Below are 17422 nucleotides of genomic sequence, written 5' to 3'. Positions count from 1 at the left end.
ATGCTAGATATTAAAACATATTTACTTTTAGTTACATATAAAAGTTCGTTTAATAAGTTGATAAAAACCGGTTACTTGTATTATTCAAATACAAAGTAATGAATCAAATAATAAATAAAAAGAGAAACATTTCAATAACACTGTAATTGCACATACAAATTTCCATCACAATATTAATATTAATACTACAAGGTACGCGATACGGTTACATTATAACCAATGTACACTTAACGTGAAAATATGACCGTACAATATGTACCTATTTTCATACCAAATGTACAAAATATTCATAAGTCTCACTCCCACTGCCCGCTGCTTCTGTACAAAACCTTTTACGTAATATTGTACTTAACTGTACAATGTACTGAGCATTATTTGAATTTATGTACATTCACCTACACAATTCATTCTTACATACAACCTGTTAAATCTAATGGCACACGTGTAGATTTCAGCGTCGGATATTTGTAAAAACGTATAGTGTACTAACAATTTGTATACTATATTTTTCTTATTTCATGATATCGATGCCAATAGCTAACTATTTACACTCCACTATTATATACACTTTATATTGATCCACGTTTAAGATTCGTAACATCTAGTACCCCAACTTTTAAGACACTTCATCCCTAAGTTTATCAATTCTTTACACTACCATACAAATTTTCTATAAATGATAGCTTTGGAGCTAATAAAAAATGTTTACCAACTTATATAGACATAAACAATAACAAGATCCTAACGGTACATATCTAGGAAATATAAGGAAAAAGAGAAGCGATACTTTATGTGTATTATTGGTAGAATAATTTTAGACTTTATTGCAAAGGTAATAAGAGTCAACAAGATACTCCGGCGTGTATATTATACAAGTGCACATATTATTACATGCTACTATTCTAAATATATATTGAGCAAAAACATTTGCGAGTGGTTTAAGATGTGTACCACTTTCATGTGCATAGTATATAAAATAAAATTTAAAAAAAACTGAATAACCTTTTAGTCCTTCTCTTCTATGCATCAACGAAATATCGCTTCCCTACAACCCTATTCTAAAAGAAACATTCGTACCACGTCCAATCTATTCCATTTCTAGCTAGTGACCGTGACCGTGACCGTGACCATGACCGTGGCCCATCATAGCGTAACCGTTGACTTGTGGCGCTCTGTTGTTGTTGTTGTTCTGACCGTCAGCGTTGTTGTCATTGTTGTTCCCGTTACCGTTGTCGTTTCTCGCTTCGAGTTGTTGCTGCCACATTGATGCGTAGAAACCGCCTTGCGCTAGTAGCATTTCATGGCTGAAAATTAAGTTTTTTATTTTACTTTAACAGATATCAGACAAAATTTCTGACGAACAGGAAACATTTACATTCGTTTATGAGGGATTTAAATTTTATGTCATGACAAAACCAGCCGTCATAAAGTAGACGTAGGAATTAATAAATAATTAAAAGGTTATGATGTTTTGTCTGAGAATGTGTAGCATATTTTAGCCGTTTCAAATACTAGTGTAGTTTCAAATAGTAGTGTAATAATCAAATGCAAAATTCAAAAATTTATGAAAATCGTTGTATGGTATTTCATATAAAAATATGATACGATTTTTCATATACTTAGGTATTTAACAAATTTTTAAATAATATTTGTTACAAATAAAATAATTGCTATAAGTTGAGGGTACTTACTTTCCTCTCTCAATAATTTCCCCATCTTTAAGTACTAGAATTTCATCTGCGTGGATTATAGTTGACAATCTGTGCGCTATTATTAATGTAGTGCGGTTTGCACACACACGTGATAAAGCCGCCTGTAATAAAAATTATAAAATCAATAAAAATGAATATTATGAATTGTAATGATATTAATATTTATTATGGAAAATTAATGGGACAAAGAAAACTTGCATTAGAACTGTATGTTTATACTTACGTTTCATTTCTAAACATCTTATTTATGATAGATGTCACTAAATGTTAATAAAAAAATAAAAAAAAATTATAATAATATTAAATAATCTGACCTGAATATTCCTCTCCGTATTGGTGTCAAGCGCTGACGTGGCTTCGTCCAACAGCACAATGGCGGGATCTTTGAGCAACGTTCGAGCTATAGCTATTCTTTGCTTTTCACCACCACTCAAACGTAGACCACGTTCGCCAACCTGTCAGAATTATATTGTATGTCAGAAATCCTATTAATATATGTAATAAATGTGAAAGTTTGTATGGATGTTTGTTACTCTTTCACGCAAAAACTACTGAACCGATTACAATGAATTTTAGCACACATATAGAGGGTAACTTGGATTAACACATAGGATAGGTTTTATCCCGGAAATCCCACGGGAACGGGAACTATGCGGGTTTATCTTTGAAAATGCGGGCGAAACAGCGGGCGGAAAGCTAGTATAATCATAATAATTACTTATTTATAAACGATAATTTATATGCGAACGCGCACTAGAAAATAATGGCACTACAAAAATATAAATGTTCAAAGTGAATGTGACCTAAAATTAAGCACTACCATTAGTATTGTAGCATTTCAAGTCCAATAATTCGAGGAAAAATTTTCAAAGCTTTCGTTAAAATAGTTTAAGTCATATCCATCCAACTACACTGTACAGTATAAGATAAATTATATTTATAACTAGCGGTCCGCCCCGGCTTCGCCCGTGGGACATATTTACGTTTTCTCTACATAAAAACCATCCTCGTACTTCAAGGAATATAATAAAAAAAGAATTATCGAAATCGGTTCAGCCGTTCTCGAGTTATGCGCTTACCAACACATTTTGCGATTCATTTTTATATATAAGAAGAAGATAAGCTTGCTTTAGTCTTAGTTAAAAATGATTACCTGTGTATCATATGCATCAGGGAATGTAAGTATTCTGTCGTGAATGTCAGCATTCTTCGCCGCCGCTATGACGTCCGCTGAGGAAGCGCCCAATCTTCCATACTGGATATTGTACCTGACAAAAAAACATATTTTAAAACACGTATTTTAAAAATTCATTCGAGAAATTGCAGTATAAAAATGGACAAATGCAAATTGATTATGTAAAATGCATAGGGGAGTTACAAGTCTGGAGTAGTTAAAACAAAAAGTAACAAAAAGTATAAGAAATCGCTTTTAAGCGATAAGGTCACCTTTTGTACTTCGCATCCAAACAGATATATATTATACTGTACATTATAATATTAAATGGTGTGGTACAATAAATGATTAAATAAATAAATAAAATATTCTCTCCAATCTTTTTTCTTAGAATTTTTAGTTTCACTATATGCGTTATTTTGTTTTTTACATATTATACAGTACACACACAGATTGGTTATGGTTTTAGAGTCATATTAACCGTCGATGATGACAGTCGAAACGTATGAACGAACACAAGAAGCTTATATCTAATACACTGGAGATTGCACTATGACCATTAACTTGTCACAAGAAAATATAACCTTGAATGACGTCAGTGTTGTTTTTTGTCTCTTTCTGTGGGTGACCACACTGGTTTGTATATTCAGGATTTTTCGAAATAACTAAAAATCATGGTCTATAAATAATAACGACATATATTTTTAACAGTATTTATATTATAATATTACTGGTCAACTTACATGAATAATTATCATCTTTATAGGTACATACCATTTTAATTGGTAGAGAATGATAGTTTTAAATAACGCTTGATAACTTTTCATCTCATACTACGATTTTTTAATTAAAATGAGTGCTACATACATTAAAACATCGTTTTGGTTACTCAAGCTTCAGTCTAAAACTTTTCAATATTGCAAAGGGAGAGTTGCATCGCTAGTGTTGATGTGTGGTAACGATATTACAGTTCTCAGAAATTCGTATGTCTTTCAGGAGCTGTTCTTACGGTTACTAATGGTTTCATGGTGGTTAATTATAATATAATTAAAATTACTTAAACAGTTGAGACGCAGTAACAAGAATGTGGTAAATAAAAAGGTATAGCACTTTTCAAAAGGTATTTTTTTTCTGGACCGTAATCCTCAAGCTTAAAATGCAAACTGCATATTCTGGCATGTTGATAAAATTTACCCTTGATAGGCACTATGGACAGCCATTTATTTCTTTTTATTTCATTTTTGGAAAGCTGAAATACGTAAAACAAAAAAATATTAGGTTAAAAAGTATAAATTTCAATGTAAAAAAGAACAAACCACAATATATGAGTGCAATACCGATGTCGTGTGTTGTTTCATTACTAGTATAAAAAATTTTAAAATGGTGTTCTAAATGTTCATCATAATATTGTTTAGCAATATATTATCGTCGCTATCCGTAAAAACCCATCATCATGGTTACCTTACTTGTTAAATTTGTTTGTTGAAAACTTGTTGAAAAATGATGAAAGTATTAGGAAAAGAACTTATTTAACATGATTGCTTAGTAAAATGATGATAAATTTGACGATTTTTGCCATTAAAATGATTCTAAACAGGTAAATGCATGAGTATTGAGGAATATTGTAAATAACGTAAATATACACTTGCCTGTGAAATTATAGGCCAGAATTTGGTGTCCAAAAACTTCTGCAATTTTTCACAATGCAATACATTATTAATATTCGGAAAATATTTATTAAATACGCAACAATATTAACTTAAATATTCGAAGCGACGCAATTTTTTTGACACTTATGCCATATTGTCAAAGTGAGAGTTGCTACAATTTTATTATGGTAACTACCCATAATCAGGGAATATCGCTTTTTAATAATTGGTTCAGATATGTACTTATTTTATTTAGCATAAATAATAATTGTCTCATCCAACTTCTGAATGACGTTGTTGGCAATTTATCAACAAACTCATGTACAAAAACTAACCTTTTGCACAGAATATTACAGCATACATAGTAGCCTTGGGAAAACTTCGTATTAACAGTGGCAATACCAAGTTAGGTGTGAAAGTGATAGAACACAACAATTTTCTTGTTACACGTCAAATGTTCATACCGAAATCTCCAGTGTATAAGATATAAGCTTCTTGAACGAACATATCAGCATGCGATGGTCTGCGCTGACTTGTCAGCTTGGCATCCGCAACGCACTTCGACACCTCATAGCCATCAGTATCGCTACTATTATTACGCTAGCGATAGCTACACAATAAAAAATTTCGACTTCGATATTTAACCACATCATAAAGTATTAACTTGAGTAGTATACTCAATCCACCACTGTCCGCTTCACCCGCAACTTCCTTCCGCGTACGGTGAAACTGCGGAACGATTTGCCACCTGCGGTGTTCCCGAACAACTAAGACATTGGGGCCTTCAAGAAAAGAGCTTATTTGTCCATAAAACGCCGGCAAAGTACCTGTAACACTTTTAGTGTTACAAGTGTTTATGGGCGGTGGTGACCACTTAACATCAGGTGGCCCATCTGCTCCTTTGCTTGCTCTGACATAAAAAAAAGACGGGTTGCACTCCGGGAGTGCCGGCAGAAGTGAAAACTTGATTATTAACGTTGAGCATGTTTGATATCCACCCGTCTTACGCTTTTTCGATCAGGTCACGTGTCCTGACGCGAGTTTAAGATTTTATACCCATTACAGAAAAAGTGCTCAACGCCCTTTCAGTTTTCACTTCAAAAAAAATCATGATCTTTTACGGCTCACTCACCTCACGGTGTTGTTGAACAGCACGGTGTCCTGCGGCACGACGCCGATGTTGGCCCGCAGCGAGGCCTGCGTGACCGTGCGCACGTCCTGCCCTTACGTCTCAGCGCACTCACCGCACGGTGTTGTTGAACAGCACGGTGTCCTGCGGCACGACGCCGATGTTGGCCCGCAGCGAGGCCTGCGTGACCGTGCGCACGTCCTGCCCTTACGTCTCAGCGCACTCACCGCACGGTGTTGTTGAACAGCACGGTGTCCTGCGGCACGACGCCGATGTTGGCCCGCAGCGAGGCCTGCGTGACCGTGCGCACGTCCTGCCCTTACGTCTCAGCGCACTCACCGCACGGTGTTGTTGAACAGCACGGTGTCCTGCGGCACGACGCCGATGTTGGCCCGCAGCGAGGCCTGCGTGACCGTGCGCACGTCCTGCCCTTACGTCTCAGCGCACTCACCGCACGGTGTTGTTGAACAGCACGGTGTCCTGCGGCACGACGCCGATGTTGGCCCGCAGCGAGGCCTGCGTGACCGTGCGCACGTCCTGCCCTTACGTCTCAGCGCACTCACCGCACGGTGTTGTTGAACAGCACGGTGTCCTGCGGCACGACGCCGATGTTGGCCCGCAGCGAGGCCTGCGTGACCGTGCGCACGTCCTGTCCGTCCACCAGCACCGCGCCCTCGTTCACGTCGTAGAAACGGAATAGGAGACGCATTATCGTGGATTTGCCGGCTCCACTTGGACCCACCTATGGAAATTTTAAGTCAAGTTTAGCCCATGTAGTTAACTCGTATAAAGAATCGTTCGCGAAAATATTTAAAGGTGCTTATGAACAAACTTCTCTTCCAAAAACTGCTATTAATTTGAAATATCAAAGTTTGAAATCTACTATCTCCTGTTGGAGAAATAAATTTAATGTTTTAGAAGGCAGCTAGTAGTCCCTGCGTCTGTGACGCGTCATCGTGCCTTCCTATTGGTTGACGCTACGTTAACGTGTTCGCACGCAACCTCAGTTTAACCTTAGTTCTGCACTGTATAGATTAAGCACGCACTTAATTTGTACGCATTGTGATTATGGAAAATTAAACATTTATTTCTCTTCAACTCCCCAATTTTCAATATTATGCTTAACATAATTTTGTTGATAGGAAAGGAAATATACATTATTTTTATAATGAAGGATAGTGAATAAATTTAAAAAATATATTAAATAATATGAAAAATAGCTCAAAACTAAATTTACGTTATTTAGAAACTCACCAACGCAACAGTAGACCCTGGCGCAACTTTAAAGCTAATATTATTCAGGACCAATCTCTCGGGCCCATAGCCAAAGGACACGTGTTTGAATTCAATACCACCGCGACGGACGAGCAACTCCGGGGCTCCGAGCGCGTCTTTCACATCTGAGTCCACACGCATTAGGTCGAACATGTTCTCCATGTCCACGAAGTTCTTTTGTATCGCCCTGTAAAAGTAATTAGTGGTATAATTAAAGGTAGTTCTACAATTAAAGGTATAGAAATGTTATAGATTTTCCTTTAAGAGACTTTCCTCGACAATTTTACAGCAATACTACTGCCGCTACTGCCTAATTTACTATACCAGTTTTCTTATATTTCGCTATACAATTATGGATTATATTATTATAAGTAAAAAACGTTAAAAACATCAGGAAAATGGCGATACCGCTAAGAGAAGTAAACTGAAATGTTAGTTTACAGCATAATTAACTACTTTTAAAAATAATCAACAATATATCTCACCTATAGTAAGTTCCAAACCAGTTCAACGGTACATACAACTGCACGATATAGGATGCGAATAAAACATAGTCTCCGACCGTCAACTCATATGTACGTACAACCATGGACACCGCTAACAATGAACCAGCCAGTAAACCTGCAAAAAGAAACATATTTTTAACAATATTGAACAATAATAATAGTTCACATAGCGAGAATAATAAAAAAAAGTACATATATGTTTGGTTTTGACTCTTCGACTATTTTCATTTCAACTTTCATCCAACTCGTTTCTGTGGTTTTAGTCGTTAAAGCGTAACAGACATACCGACAGACTTTCGCATTTATAATATTAATAATAATATTTTATAACAAACTTTTCTGGCTAATTAATAGTGTCGTAATAGTATTTTGACGCCGTATAAATATTCAAATTAAATTCAGATTGTTGAATACATTATACATATTAAATATATTAGCTTAAATTTCCCTAGCTAAAAAAAATAATAGATTCTTAATTACATGTTTAATAATTATTATAAATAAAATTTTATTACACGGGTTTAACTTATTATTAATTTTAGATCAAAAGTGGTAAAATAGGCAGCATTTAAATACATTATTAAAGAAAACCCAAAATACTACTATTTATTATACAAACAAATATTCAACACAAGTATATTAATAAATAAACAATACAGTAATTAAATAGATCTTAAAATAGACAATTCATAAATGTTTGTAAACAAATATCTTAATCACTTCATATGTAATGTGCTATGTGAGTTAACAAATTGCATTACAATAATTGTTAAGATAAATGGCAAATTAATTATTATGTGCAGTTAATTTATCGACTTACATATTTACATTTTTATACACTTACCAGTGCATATGATAACATTCTGCATTGTGTTCAGAATGTTCAAGGTAAGCAACGATTTGAATTCTTCTTTCTGAAATAAATAAATTTGCTATGAGTTCTGAGAAAAATAAATAACTCAATTTTTGTATATTTCTTTAAAATACCTTGTTTTAATTTTTTTTTGTCGAAATTCACCGAAATTGTAAACTTTATCAGTAATTACTTTAGAGTACTTGAATCAGTAATCAACTATGAAGAACCAACATAAAAGTATCGAGTAGACATTATAATTATTTATATTGCAAGGAATAAAAACTTGTATTCATACAGGTCTATTCAATCATTTCGAAGTGATCGATCAACAACCAAAGAAACGTCCATAGGGTACTTTACCTGATAATGTACAATAGCATCTCTATAAGACACAACCTCATACGATTCAGCTCCATAGTACTTCACTGTTTCGTAATTAAGAAGTGAATCTACGGACCGAGCCTTTTGTTCATTGTCAGCTAGATTCATACGCCTTTGGAATTTCGTTCGCCATTCTGTTACCGCGATTGTCGCAACTGAAAATTAGCATTTATTTATTAGCAGCGAAATTTATAATATACTAGCGGTCCGCCCCAGCTTCGCCCGTGGTACCTAAGTAGGTACATGTTTTATAGCCTATGTTGCTCAGTGAAGATGCAGCTTTCTAATGGTGAAAGAATTTTTGAAATCGGTCCAGTAGTTTGCGTGACAACCAATAATAATTACAATATATAATTACAAACCTTTCCTCTTTATAATATTAGTATAGATATGTATTCAGTTATTCATGAAAAAGAATTGAACATTCGAAGGGTGCTTAGGCAGAATTTTGCTATTCGAATAGCCATGTTCTTTATAAGTATAGTTCGCTGGTTGGTAAATTGCGATTTTAATCATTAATTTTTTGTTGTGAAAATGTGTACTATTCTCGTTGTTATAAGTATAAAGCAAGTGCTTTGCAAAACATAATTGAGGATCTTGTTCCTTTAAATATTATTCGGCATAATAAACAATTGTTTAATCAACACTACTACAGCAGATAACTTACGTATATAAAGCAGCATAGTAGAGAAGACAATAACACCGAACCACACATTATACTGGGACACAAAGTACACCACAGCCACCAGAATGTCCACCAACGTTGGTGTAATAGAGAATAGAATATACGACAGTAAGTTGTCTATGGAATCCGTTCCTCTATCCATAACTCGCAGAACCTCTCCCGTCTTGCGAGACAAGTGCCATTTGAGAGGCAGGTCGTGGAGGTGCCTGAATAACTCTAACTGGAACAATGTCAGTTTGTTAATTTTTATACAGATAATGTAAAATATATTTTTGGAATAGTGAGGTGATCGTGTTATGTTCTATTAATATACATAGGCTTTACTTTAATTTAGGATATAGAAAAAATTTGGAGGTCGAAGATATTGAATAAATCTCAAAATTCAAACTTCTTTAGGAAAAACCTACTTAAATGAATAAAATATTAAAATTGACTTAAATTATAGAACGGGTAATCGTAAAAGCTTGCTCTATCAAAGTTATCACAATTGCTAATAGCTACTAAAAATTGACGTAAAAATAAAATAAAGAATTATACCAAATCTTACCTGTAATTCCCTAGTAGTGTACTGCTGTACCCTAATCCACAGGAACGATCGGAGGTTGTTCAGGAAGCCCATACCTCCAGTACCACCGCCTTGCAGGAACTTGAAGAGCACGTATATCACCACCAGGTCCCATCGAAACTCGAGGGGCGGTATTGATAGACTGTTCACTGGGAGAATTGTTTATATTAATGTCGTAATATATTACAATAAGAAAACGAAATCCCAATGGGATTGACTATTATATCAAGATATGGATGAATTTTGCTTAGATAAATAAAACACCCCTACCAAGGATAAGAATTACTCATAATAATAAGGTTTTGAACAGTATTCGGTAAAAAATTACGAAACAATGTAGTAAGTACCTCAAGAAAGTGGTAGTATATTGTAAGGTGTACATTTAGTGAAGTTCCGAGTCCCCGTGGTGGGGTAAGGGGCAGATGCATTATGCATAGGTACATCTGTTTCACTGATCGATTTTCTTTAAGGACAAGTAGGTGATCAGCCTTCTGTGTCCTGCCAGACCCAGACATTTTTTTTTTCTTCGTTGAGTTTGAGTTTGAGTTTAATGTATTAAATAAAGAACCAATATAAATCAAGACTAAACATAGGTTTTTATTTTTACGATGATTTGATACCTCATACCACAACAAACCAAGTGTGACCTAAATCCTGCTAATACATGCAATATAATACGGACTGTTAACCTACAGAAACACTACAAGCGTACTTTGTTGGTTATATTCATAATTCCTAACCTAATTTTTCCCAATTCTTATCGTTTTCCTACTATATATTATTAATACACTTCTTTAATAATTATTATAAAAGTAATTGTAAACAACGTATCGTAACTATAATTAAATTTGGTATTCATAATACTTAATTATTTATTCAGGTCTTATAGATGTATTTTTAAATATAAAAAAAATCTAAATTCAAATTGAAAAAATGTATTTAATTTGTTAATTTAAAATAACTGGTTTTGTTTCATTGAAACCAGAATCAAAAAAGAGACAGGCTGAATTTAAATGGGCAATGTCTGCATTAATATTAACTCATTGAGGTTGTTCTGTCCACGTGTTTCATTAACAGATAATATTAGATTTCGAATAATACTATTTATTATCTTAAAGTGTACCTACAATGGAAGCATTAAGAATAATGTTCGCTCCTTGAACGAGGATAGTTCTTATGGAGAGACATGTATCACGGGCGAAGCCGGGGCGGATTGCTAGTTAAATAAAGTTCATTGATTTACAAACGAGATACACATTACATAATGTCTGAAATATATTACACCAAGGTCACCTACTATTAAAACACTGCTATAAGAATATCAATATTCGCGAATCTTTTCCTGTTTCTTTAAAAAATTGTTACTGGAATACGTATTTATAATTTTCTCTTATCATATATTTGCTAATTAGCATATTATACTCAATACATATATAGTTTTGAAATCAATTGAATTTATATCCAACAATATTTTAATAATTTACATCTTAAATAAACGGATGATTTTTTTTTTTGCATAAATTGTAATAGTAAAAATCAAATATATAAATTAATTTAAAATCATAAAACCCGATCGCTGATAAGCATTCTCAAGATACAATTGCTTTTTTATTGATTTTTAGCACCCCGCCTTTGTGTTTCATACATTTTTAGAGTGATAACATCAAGTTTTTTGTATGTACATCAAATATTTGAGTACCTTACATCATCTAGGTACACAAATATGATATCAATTATGTAATCCATTAAAACATTTATTTAATATTCGGTAAATCAGCCAGAGCACGATGTATATTATCAAAAATACTTGAGTGATTCAACTAAAATTTCTTAAGCAAAATTAAGTCGAACTCATGCCATTTCCACTTCCAGAAAAGGATCGATACAGCGAACAGAGGAGAAAAAGTATTGACCACATTCTAAAGTATAAAACCGCGAGCCAAACACGTTTCTCCCGATTATGAAGGTCAGACGGTTTTGATAAAACCGTTTTTTTACTATGTTCGCAAATTTTTTTTTTTATTACGCGAAAGATACACCTGACCCCGACTATTCCTAACGTACAAGCACTAAGATAAATGACCATTATGATAATGCGATAACCCCTTGCTATTTTACGTGCCTATGTAAACAACGGACCTACGAAATTACTTATAAAGATAATGTTTTTTCGATTGAGAGGTACGTGATGAGTACAAGTAGTCTTGAATTTTGGTTTCTTATAGTTGATTATGTTCTATAGCAATTAGAGTATAATGAACGAATTAAACTTCGCATTGTTTAGATTATGGATACAGTTTGATAATTTATACAACAGAGATCATTATCCTTGACAATAGATACATTTACATAAATATACATAGATTCGCGTGAAGTAATAGATACTGAACAATTGAACAATTACTCACCGATAAGTTTATTATAGATGGGAACATACAAATTGATGACTCTTCCAGCAATTAGAGCCAAAATACATATAAGCACATAGATTTGCAACCATAGACTGTTCTTTGGCCAAAGGAAAGGTAAAAGTGTTCGCAATTTGCTAAACACATTCCGAAATGTAGATCTGTTTTCGTCCTGCGAAGTGATTAATTAAATTACTTGCAATTTTTAGTAGACATTGCATGCATAATAAATAAGAGTGTTATCGATTGTGACTGGCGTAATAATTGTGGTATTGATAAATTATAATATAATCGTTCGTAATAAAAAGCCAATTGTTTTAATATCATAATTATATAGGTAATAATGCAAATAGTTTTTTTAGAGAACATAAAATTAAATGACTACCTGCAGTTCCGGATAAAGTATTAACATTGTCATACCGCAATTTTAAATTTACTAAAGATATGAACAAATCGTAGAAACAATATTGTAGGGAATACCTTTTTTATCAAATATTTTTCAGATTGTATAGTACCATAATAATTTTGATATGGACATGACATCTTAAAACTAGATAAATAAAATAATATCTACAAAAATTATATTGAATATTATGACATTGTCACAGTTGGCGAAAATCTTCTAAAAATGGATGTCATTATAAAAATCTTGTGATAAAAATAACGTAGACAATGTTAAAAAAATAGGTAGGATATACTGATACAGCCATGAATATTCCACAGGTGATCTTTTTAAAAATTACTATCAGTGCATAATAATTTAGCCAATATGTTATTATTATATATAATATATTATAGCTAACACTATGATCACTGCCAACATTAACAATTCAAAATGCCTATCACATCCTGTTTATAACAATTCAAGTTCACTAAAATAATATTTTCTTACCCTTGGAAGTAAATTTCTTCTATTACCGTCTTCTCCTTCAAGATATTCGAACTGGTGCATAATACCAGGAGCCTTCATTCCCAATATGAACATGATCATACAAGACACATATCTCCCTACGAATAATGCCATTTCCAAGCGATCTTGGAGGCTGAAATTATAAATTAGTAAATATAGAGAAATTAATAAATGCTGAAAAGATATCATATCATCATTGTAGGTACATACTTCTTTAGATGCCACCACCATCCTTCCTTATTAAGATTTAAGAACGATAAGTTCTCGGACACGAATATCATAGCCCAAAATACGAGCAAAACGAATCCATGTCCTCTCGGCGGCACTGAAGGCAACAAAAATCGCCTCTCAAGCGACGCCAAATACGCTGACAGCGGAAAAACTATAAGATTCACCACCAACGCTACGATCTGAAAGATTGATGATGCTTAAATTGTGATTTATTATCTGAGACAAAAGTAGGCTTTCAGATAAGGACTAGGTCTGGAGTGTCTGGTGAAGTCATCAGCTAATTGGAAAAAAGTATTGAAACGTTTGTATGAGAAGTATCAGTTATTTAACATTTGTGGTTGAGATAATTTTATACTTATTTAATTCAAATATTGTTTTTATGATATATTTACACATTCGTGCTCGCTATTCGCCGATATATTCGACGAAACATTCGTATACGAATGTCGCAGCAAACCACAGTTCACAAATTCGTCTTCCGATTACGTACGAAAAACCGGTCCACGAACGGGCAACACAAATTCGCAAATCTCAAGGCGAATAGCGAGTGCACTGTTTAAATATGCGTATTTTTTATTTACCTCACTATTTGCAAAAATGTGTGAATGCAGTACCATTGAAGAATATGACAATTATTAAATTTTGTAATAATTTTTTTTATTAATAATTCTACTCGTTATGCAGTAACTAGAAAAAATCTAAGAGATAAAAAATAGCGTAAACACCGCATGAAGATATTAATACGGGTAGAATATTTTATATTCTACCCGTATTATATATTTTATATTCTACGTTTAAATTCTTGATCAACTGTATACATACATGTGCACTATAAAATGCCAAGGTAATCAACTTACTTATTCCTTACTAGCTTTCCGCCCGCGGCTTCGCCCACGTTTTCAAAGAAAAACCCGTTCCCGTAGGATTTCCGGGATAAAACCTATCCTATGTCCTCTCTCGAGTATCAAAGTATCTCTATACCAAATTTCATGCAAATTGGTTCAGTAGTTAAGGCGTGATTGAGTAACAGATAGACAGACAGACAGAGTTACTTTCACATTTATAATATTAGTATGGATTTATGTTGTTGTATTACATAGTAACGGATTTAGTTTGTATTCTATTATGAATAAAAACTTTTACTGAAATTATAGTATACATTTTGTGTTCTTAGGTAGGTAAATATTCAATTGATGTACATTAGAACAAGTGTGAAAAATGATTGCAGTGTTGTGAACATGTATATAAAAATATTTTACCTATATGTTACATGCAATGCAGTGATATCAACATCTTAATAATTATAAATTATTAATATTAAAAAAATAAAGATACAATCGATGTTGTAAAACATGAACTATTCAACTATACAGACGCGATAAAGAAATTGATCATAAAAAAAATAAGCAGGTTCCATTTAAATATTCACTACTAATGTAGCCCGGTTTCGCGCCATTTCGACACAGCCGCCAACTTTGTATGTATTACCATAAATAATTCTAGTATAGTGGCGCGTGCTGTAGTTTATTGCTATCACTAATTAATTCTATTAACCAGATACGTTTTTTTGAAATCTCTTAAGGCAGATTTTATTAGATAGTAGCTGCCTGCACTATCTACTGCATTTTTTTTATTTTTTTGTTATAAATCCTAATACAAGCAGGAACAAGTCCAACAAATCAAGTCTTAAAATGCGTTAAGTTGTTTCTGATTCATAAGTGTCGTAAGTAATACCAATTTCTAGTTATTATAAACAGATAGTTTGATAAGTGACAATATGTAAAATAAAATATAAGCTATACTGAATCATAAGTCATAACTTATCAATATGTTATATTAACATACACCTTATCTACTTTTATATTATTGTTCATACTGATTATATAATAATTTGATGTAGTTACTTAATCATATAATAATTTAACTGAAAATAGCAAACTATATGACAAGCATGACTAAAAAAGTATACAATGTTGCTCTAATCTAGTAAGTACATACCATATATCCATAGATATGTCCTCCTTCAAACATAAATGCCTGAAGCAGAAACCTTATCACAGCTAGTACTGGCACAAATAATGTGAAAAATAGTTGAACTAGAAACAATTTTGATGACCTAACATCCATAACTTCAGTAGCATAGCTGTAAACAAATTGTATATCATAACTTCACATATAATATACTTAAGACAATTTGTAAAAATGTAAATTAAACAAATATTGTGTGACCAAGTAGTCAAGTACATAAATAATTACATATCACATTTAGTGGATAACAATTTTTGTTTCCAGCAATTCATATTTTACAGCTTAAGAGTCCTATTAGATTTTTATTAGAACAAACATTACAAAAAAAAATTGGCAGTTGGCAACTTGATTTAATTTAAAATTCAAATATTCTGTTCAAGGTCATATGTATATATAAAACTTTTAAATAAATATACTGGTCTGTGAAAATTAAATAACTAATCATTTTAAATTTGTAGAATTCAGTAAGTATGTGCAACATCACAATTTCTAAATGTTGTAAAACAGGTATCATATTGATTACCGTAGTATGAACAAATAAACATTATGTGTGATAAAATTAAACTCACGTTTGGATCATCACTATCCAATCAAGATATCATTTATCTGTTTGCAAATTCTATTTCTATACATATTCTGTTACAATTAAATGCCAAAAAATAATATTGACTAAGTACGTCAAATGTTAAAAATTCATTTTGGGGTACTTAGTAAAAAAATAATTTTTCTCTACAAATTAAAGAGTAAAAAGAGAGCAATTGTAAGATACTGTGAAATCTATCATTAGGTAATTTTGGATTCATAAAAGAACGTCAATTTTAGATGAAATATAAACACAAACATTAAGATTTAAAAGTGGAAATACATACCGTTTATACATAATGATTTGAATAACACCAAATATGAGGAGAAACACTCCTATAAAGGCTGCACTAGCTGTTTCCATAAAACATTGTGAAATCCCATGGTCCACCCATATCTCACCCAATGTTACGTTCGGCGGACAATACTCCATTGTAAAGTCTACAATAATAATTATATATCCATTAAAATACCGTTTAATATGTGCCTATTTAAAAAAAAATTAACATCAACGTGACCTGACAACTCACTGAATAAAGATTTGAAACGTCGAACATAAAACAAACTTCGTTATTACCGGCAAGAATGTAATTCTTCCTTTTACACAAAACTTTATTAGAAATGAACGACGAAGACGCAAAAAAATTGACGCATAAATAAATACGAATTCAATATATTATGTTTAGATCACTTTTGAAATTGACATAAGTAAATACCTTATCGAAAATCCTTAATCACGCTCTGTACTGAATAAATATTACATGTGTGGAGATTCTGCAAATAATAAAATGTTCATTCAAATTAATTTACACCTGAGAATGACATTTTCGGCATATTATGTCAGATGTCTAAATTTTTGACATTGACATATTATCATAGACAACTGACCTCATTATTGCTCTGCTCAGAGCAATAAAATAAACCTTTAGAGTTCTTATATTGAGACAGAACAAAATACATATTTTCTAATCTACTTACTCTTAGTCAATAACAGCATAAGCCAGATTAAGATGGCGATAGAGTATCTGCACTGTCTTCAAACGTAGCGCGCCGGCCTCGGAGCAATTATCAAGCCTGGAGAAGTAACAATTAATTGAACAATAAAGCACTAGTTTGGCCTTTTTGGCTTATGGCAAAATGTCATGCGAAAAAAGAGGACAGATATATGTCAGTTCGACAGTTTGAAATGACATGTAGCCATTTCAATTTGTTTTAGTGACCAGTCTGGTCACTAACGCATGGTGATTTTAATTATTGTTTTGAAGTGAAAACGTGTTTTCTAGTTTCTTATGTTATTTTCTGAAAAGATAATTTACTAAAGATTACATGGC

General features: G+C 32.8%; 1 protein-coding gene across 1 annotated transcript; it reads right to left on the bottom strand.

Moving 5' to 3' along the window:
• Positions 1-49: 49 nt before the first annotated feature.
• Hmt-1 (ABC transporter ATP-binding protein/permease Hmt-1) lies at positions 50-16944 on the bottom strand. The gene is made up of 17 exons (XM_089702474.1): positions 16808-16944; positions 16379-16532; positions 15480-15624; positions 13461-13660; positions 13233-13383; positions 12341-12512; positions 9915-10081; positions 9350-9587; positions 8662-8837; positions 8290-8359; positions 7425-7560; positions 6919-7126; positions 6228-6406; positions 2866-2980; positions 2027-2167; positions 1692-1813; positions 50-1304 (listed from the first exon to the last, which is right to left on the bottom strand). Exons 2-17 carry the CDS (start codon positions 16522-16524, stop codon positions 1103-1105), a joined length of 2568 nt encoding a protein of 855 aa, XP_089558600.1. The 5' UTR covers positions 16525-16532; positions 16808-16944; the 3' UTR covers positions 50-1102.
• Positions 16945-17422: the final 478 nt, after the last annotated feature.

Source organism: Colias philodice, chromosome 13, assembly GCF_061535455.1.
Source record: "Colias philodice isolate Cphi_HAF_F1 chromosome 13, ilColPhil1 Martin Lab GWU primary, whole genome shotgun sequence".
NCBI classification, from domain to species: Eukaryota; Metazoa; Arthropoda; class Insecta; order Lepidoptera; family Pieridae; genus Colias; species Colias philodice.
This window is presented reverse-complemented; position numbering and strand designations above follow the sequence as displayed.

Bases quoted from the DNA above. Each gene is read 5' to 3' on its own strand.
- Hmt-1 (XM_089702474.1), bottom strand. From the start codon at position 16,524: ATGGAGTATTGTCCGCCGAACGTAACATTGGGTGAGATATGGGTGGAC. The intron at 6,407-6,918 runs GTGAGTTTCTAA...AAATTTCCATAG, and splicing joins CAGGGTCTACTGTTGCGTTG to GTGGGTCCAAGTGGAGCCGG. The intron at 1,814-2,026 runs GTCAGATTATTT...TTTTTATTACAG, and splicing joins ATACGGAGAGGAATATTCAG to GCGGCTTTATCACGTGTGTG.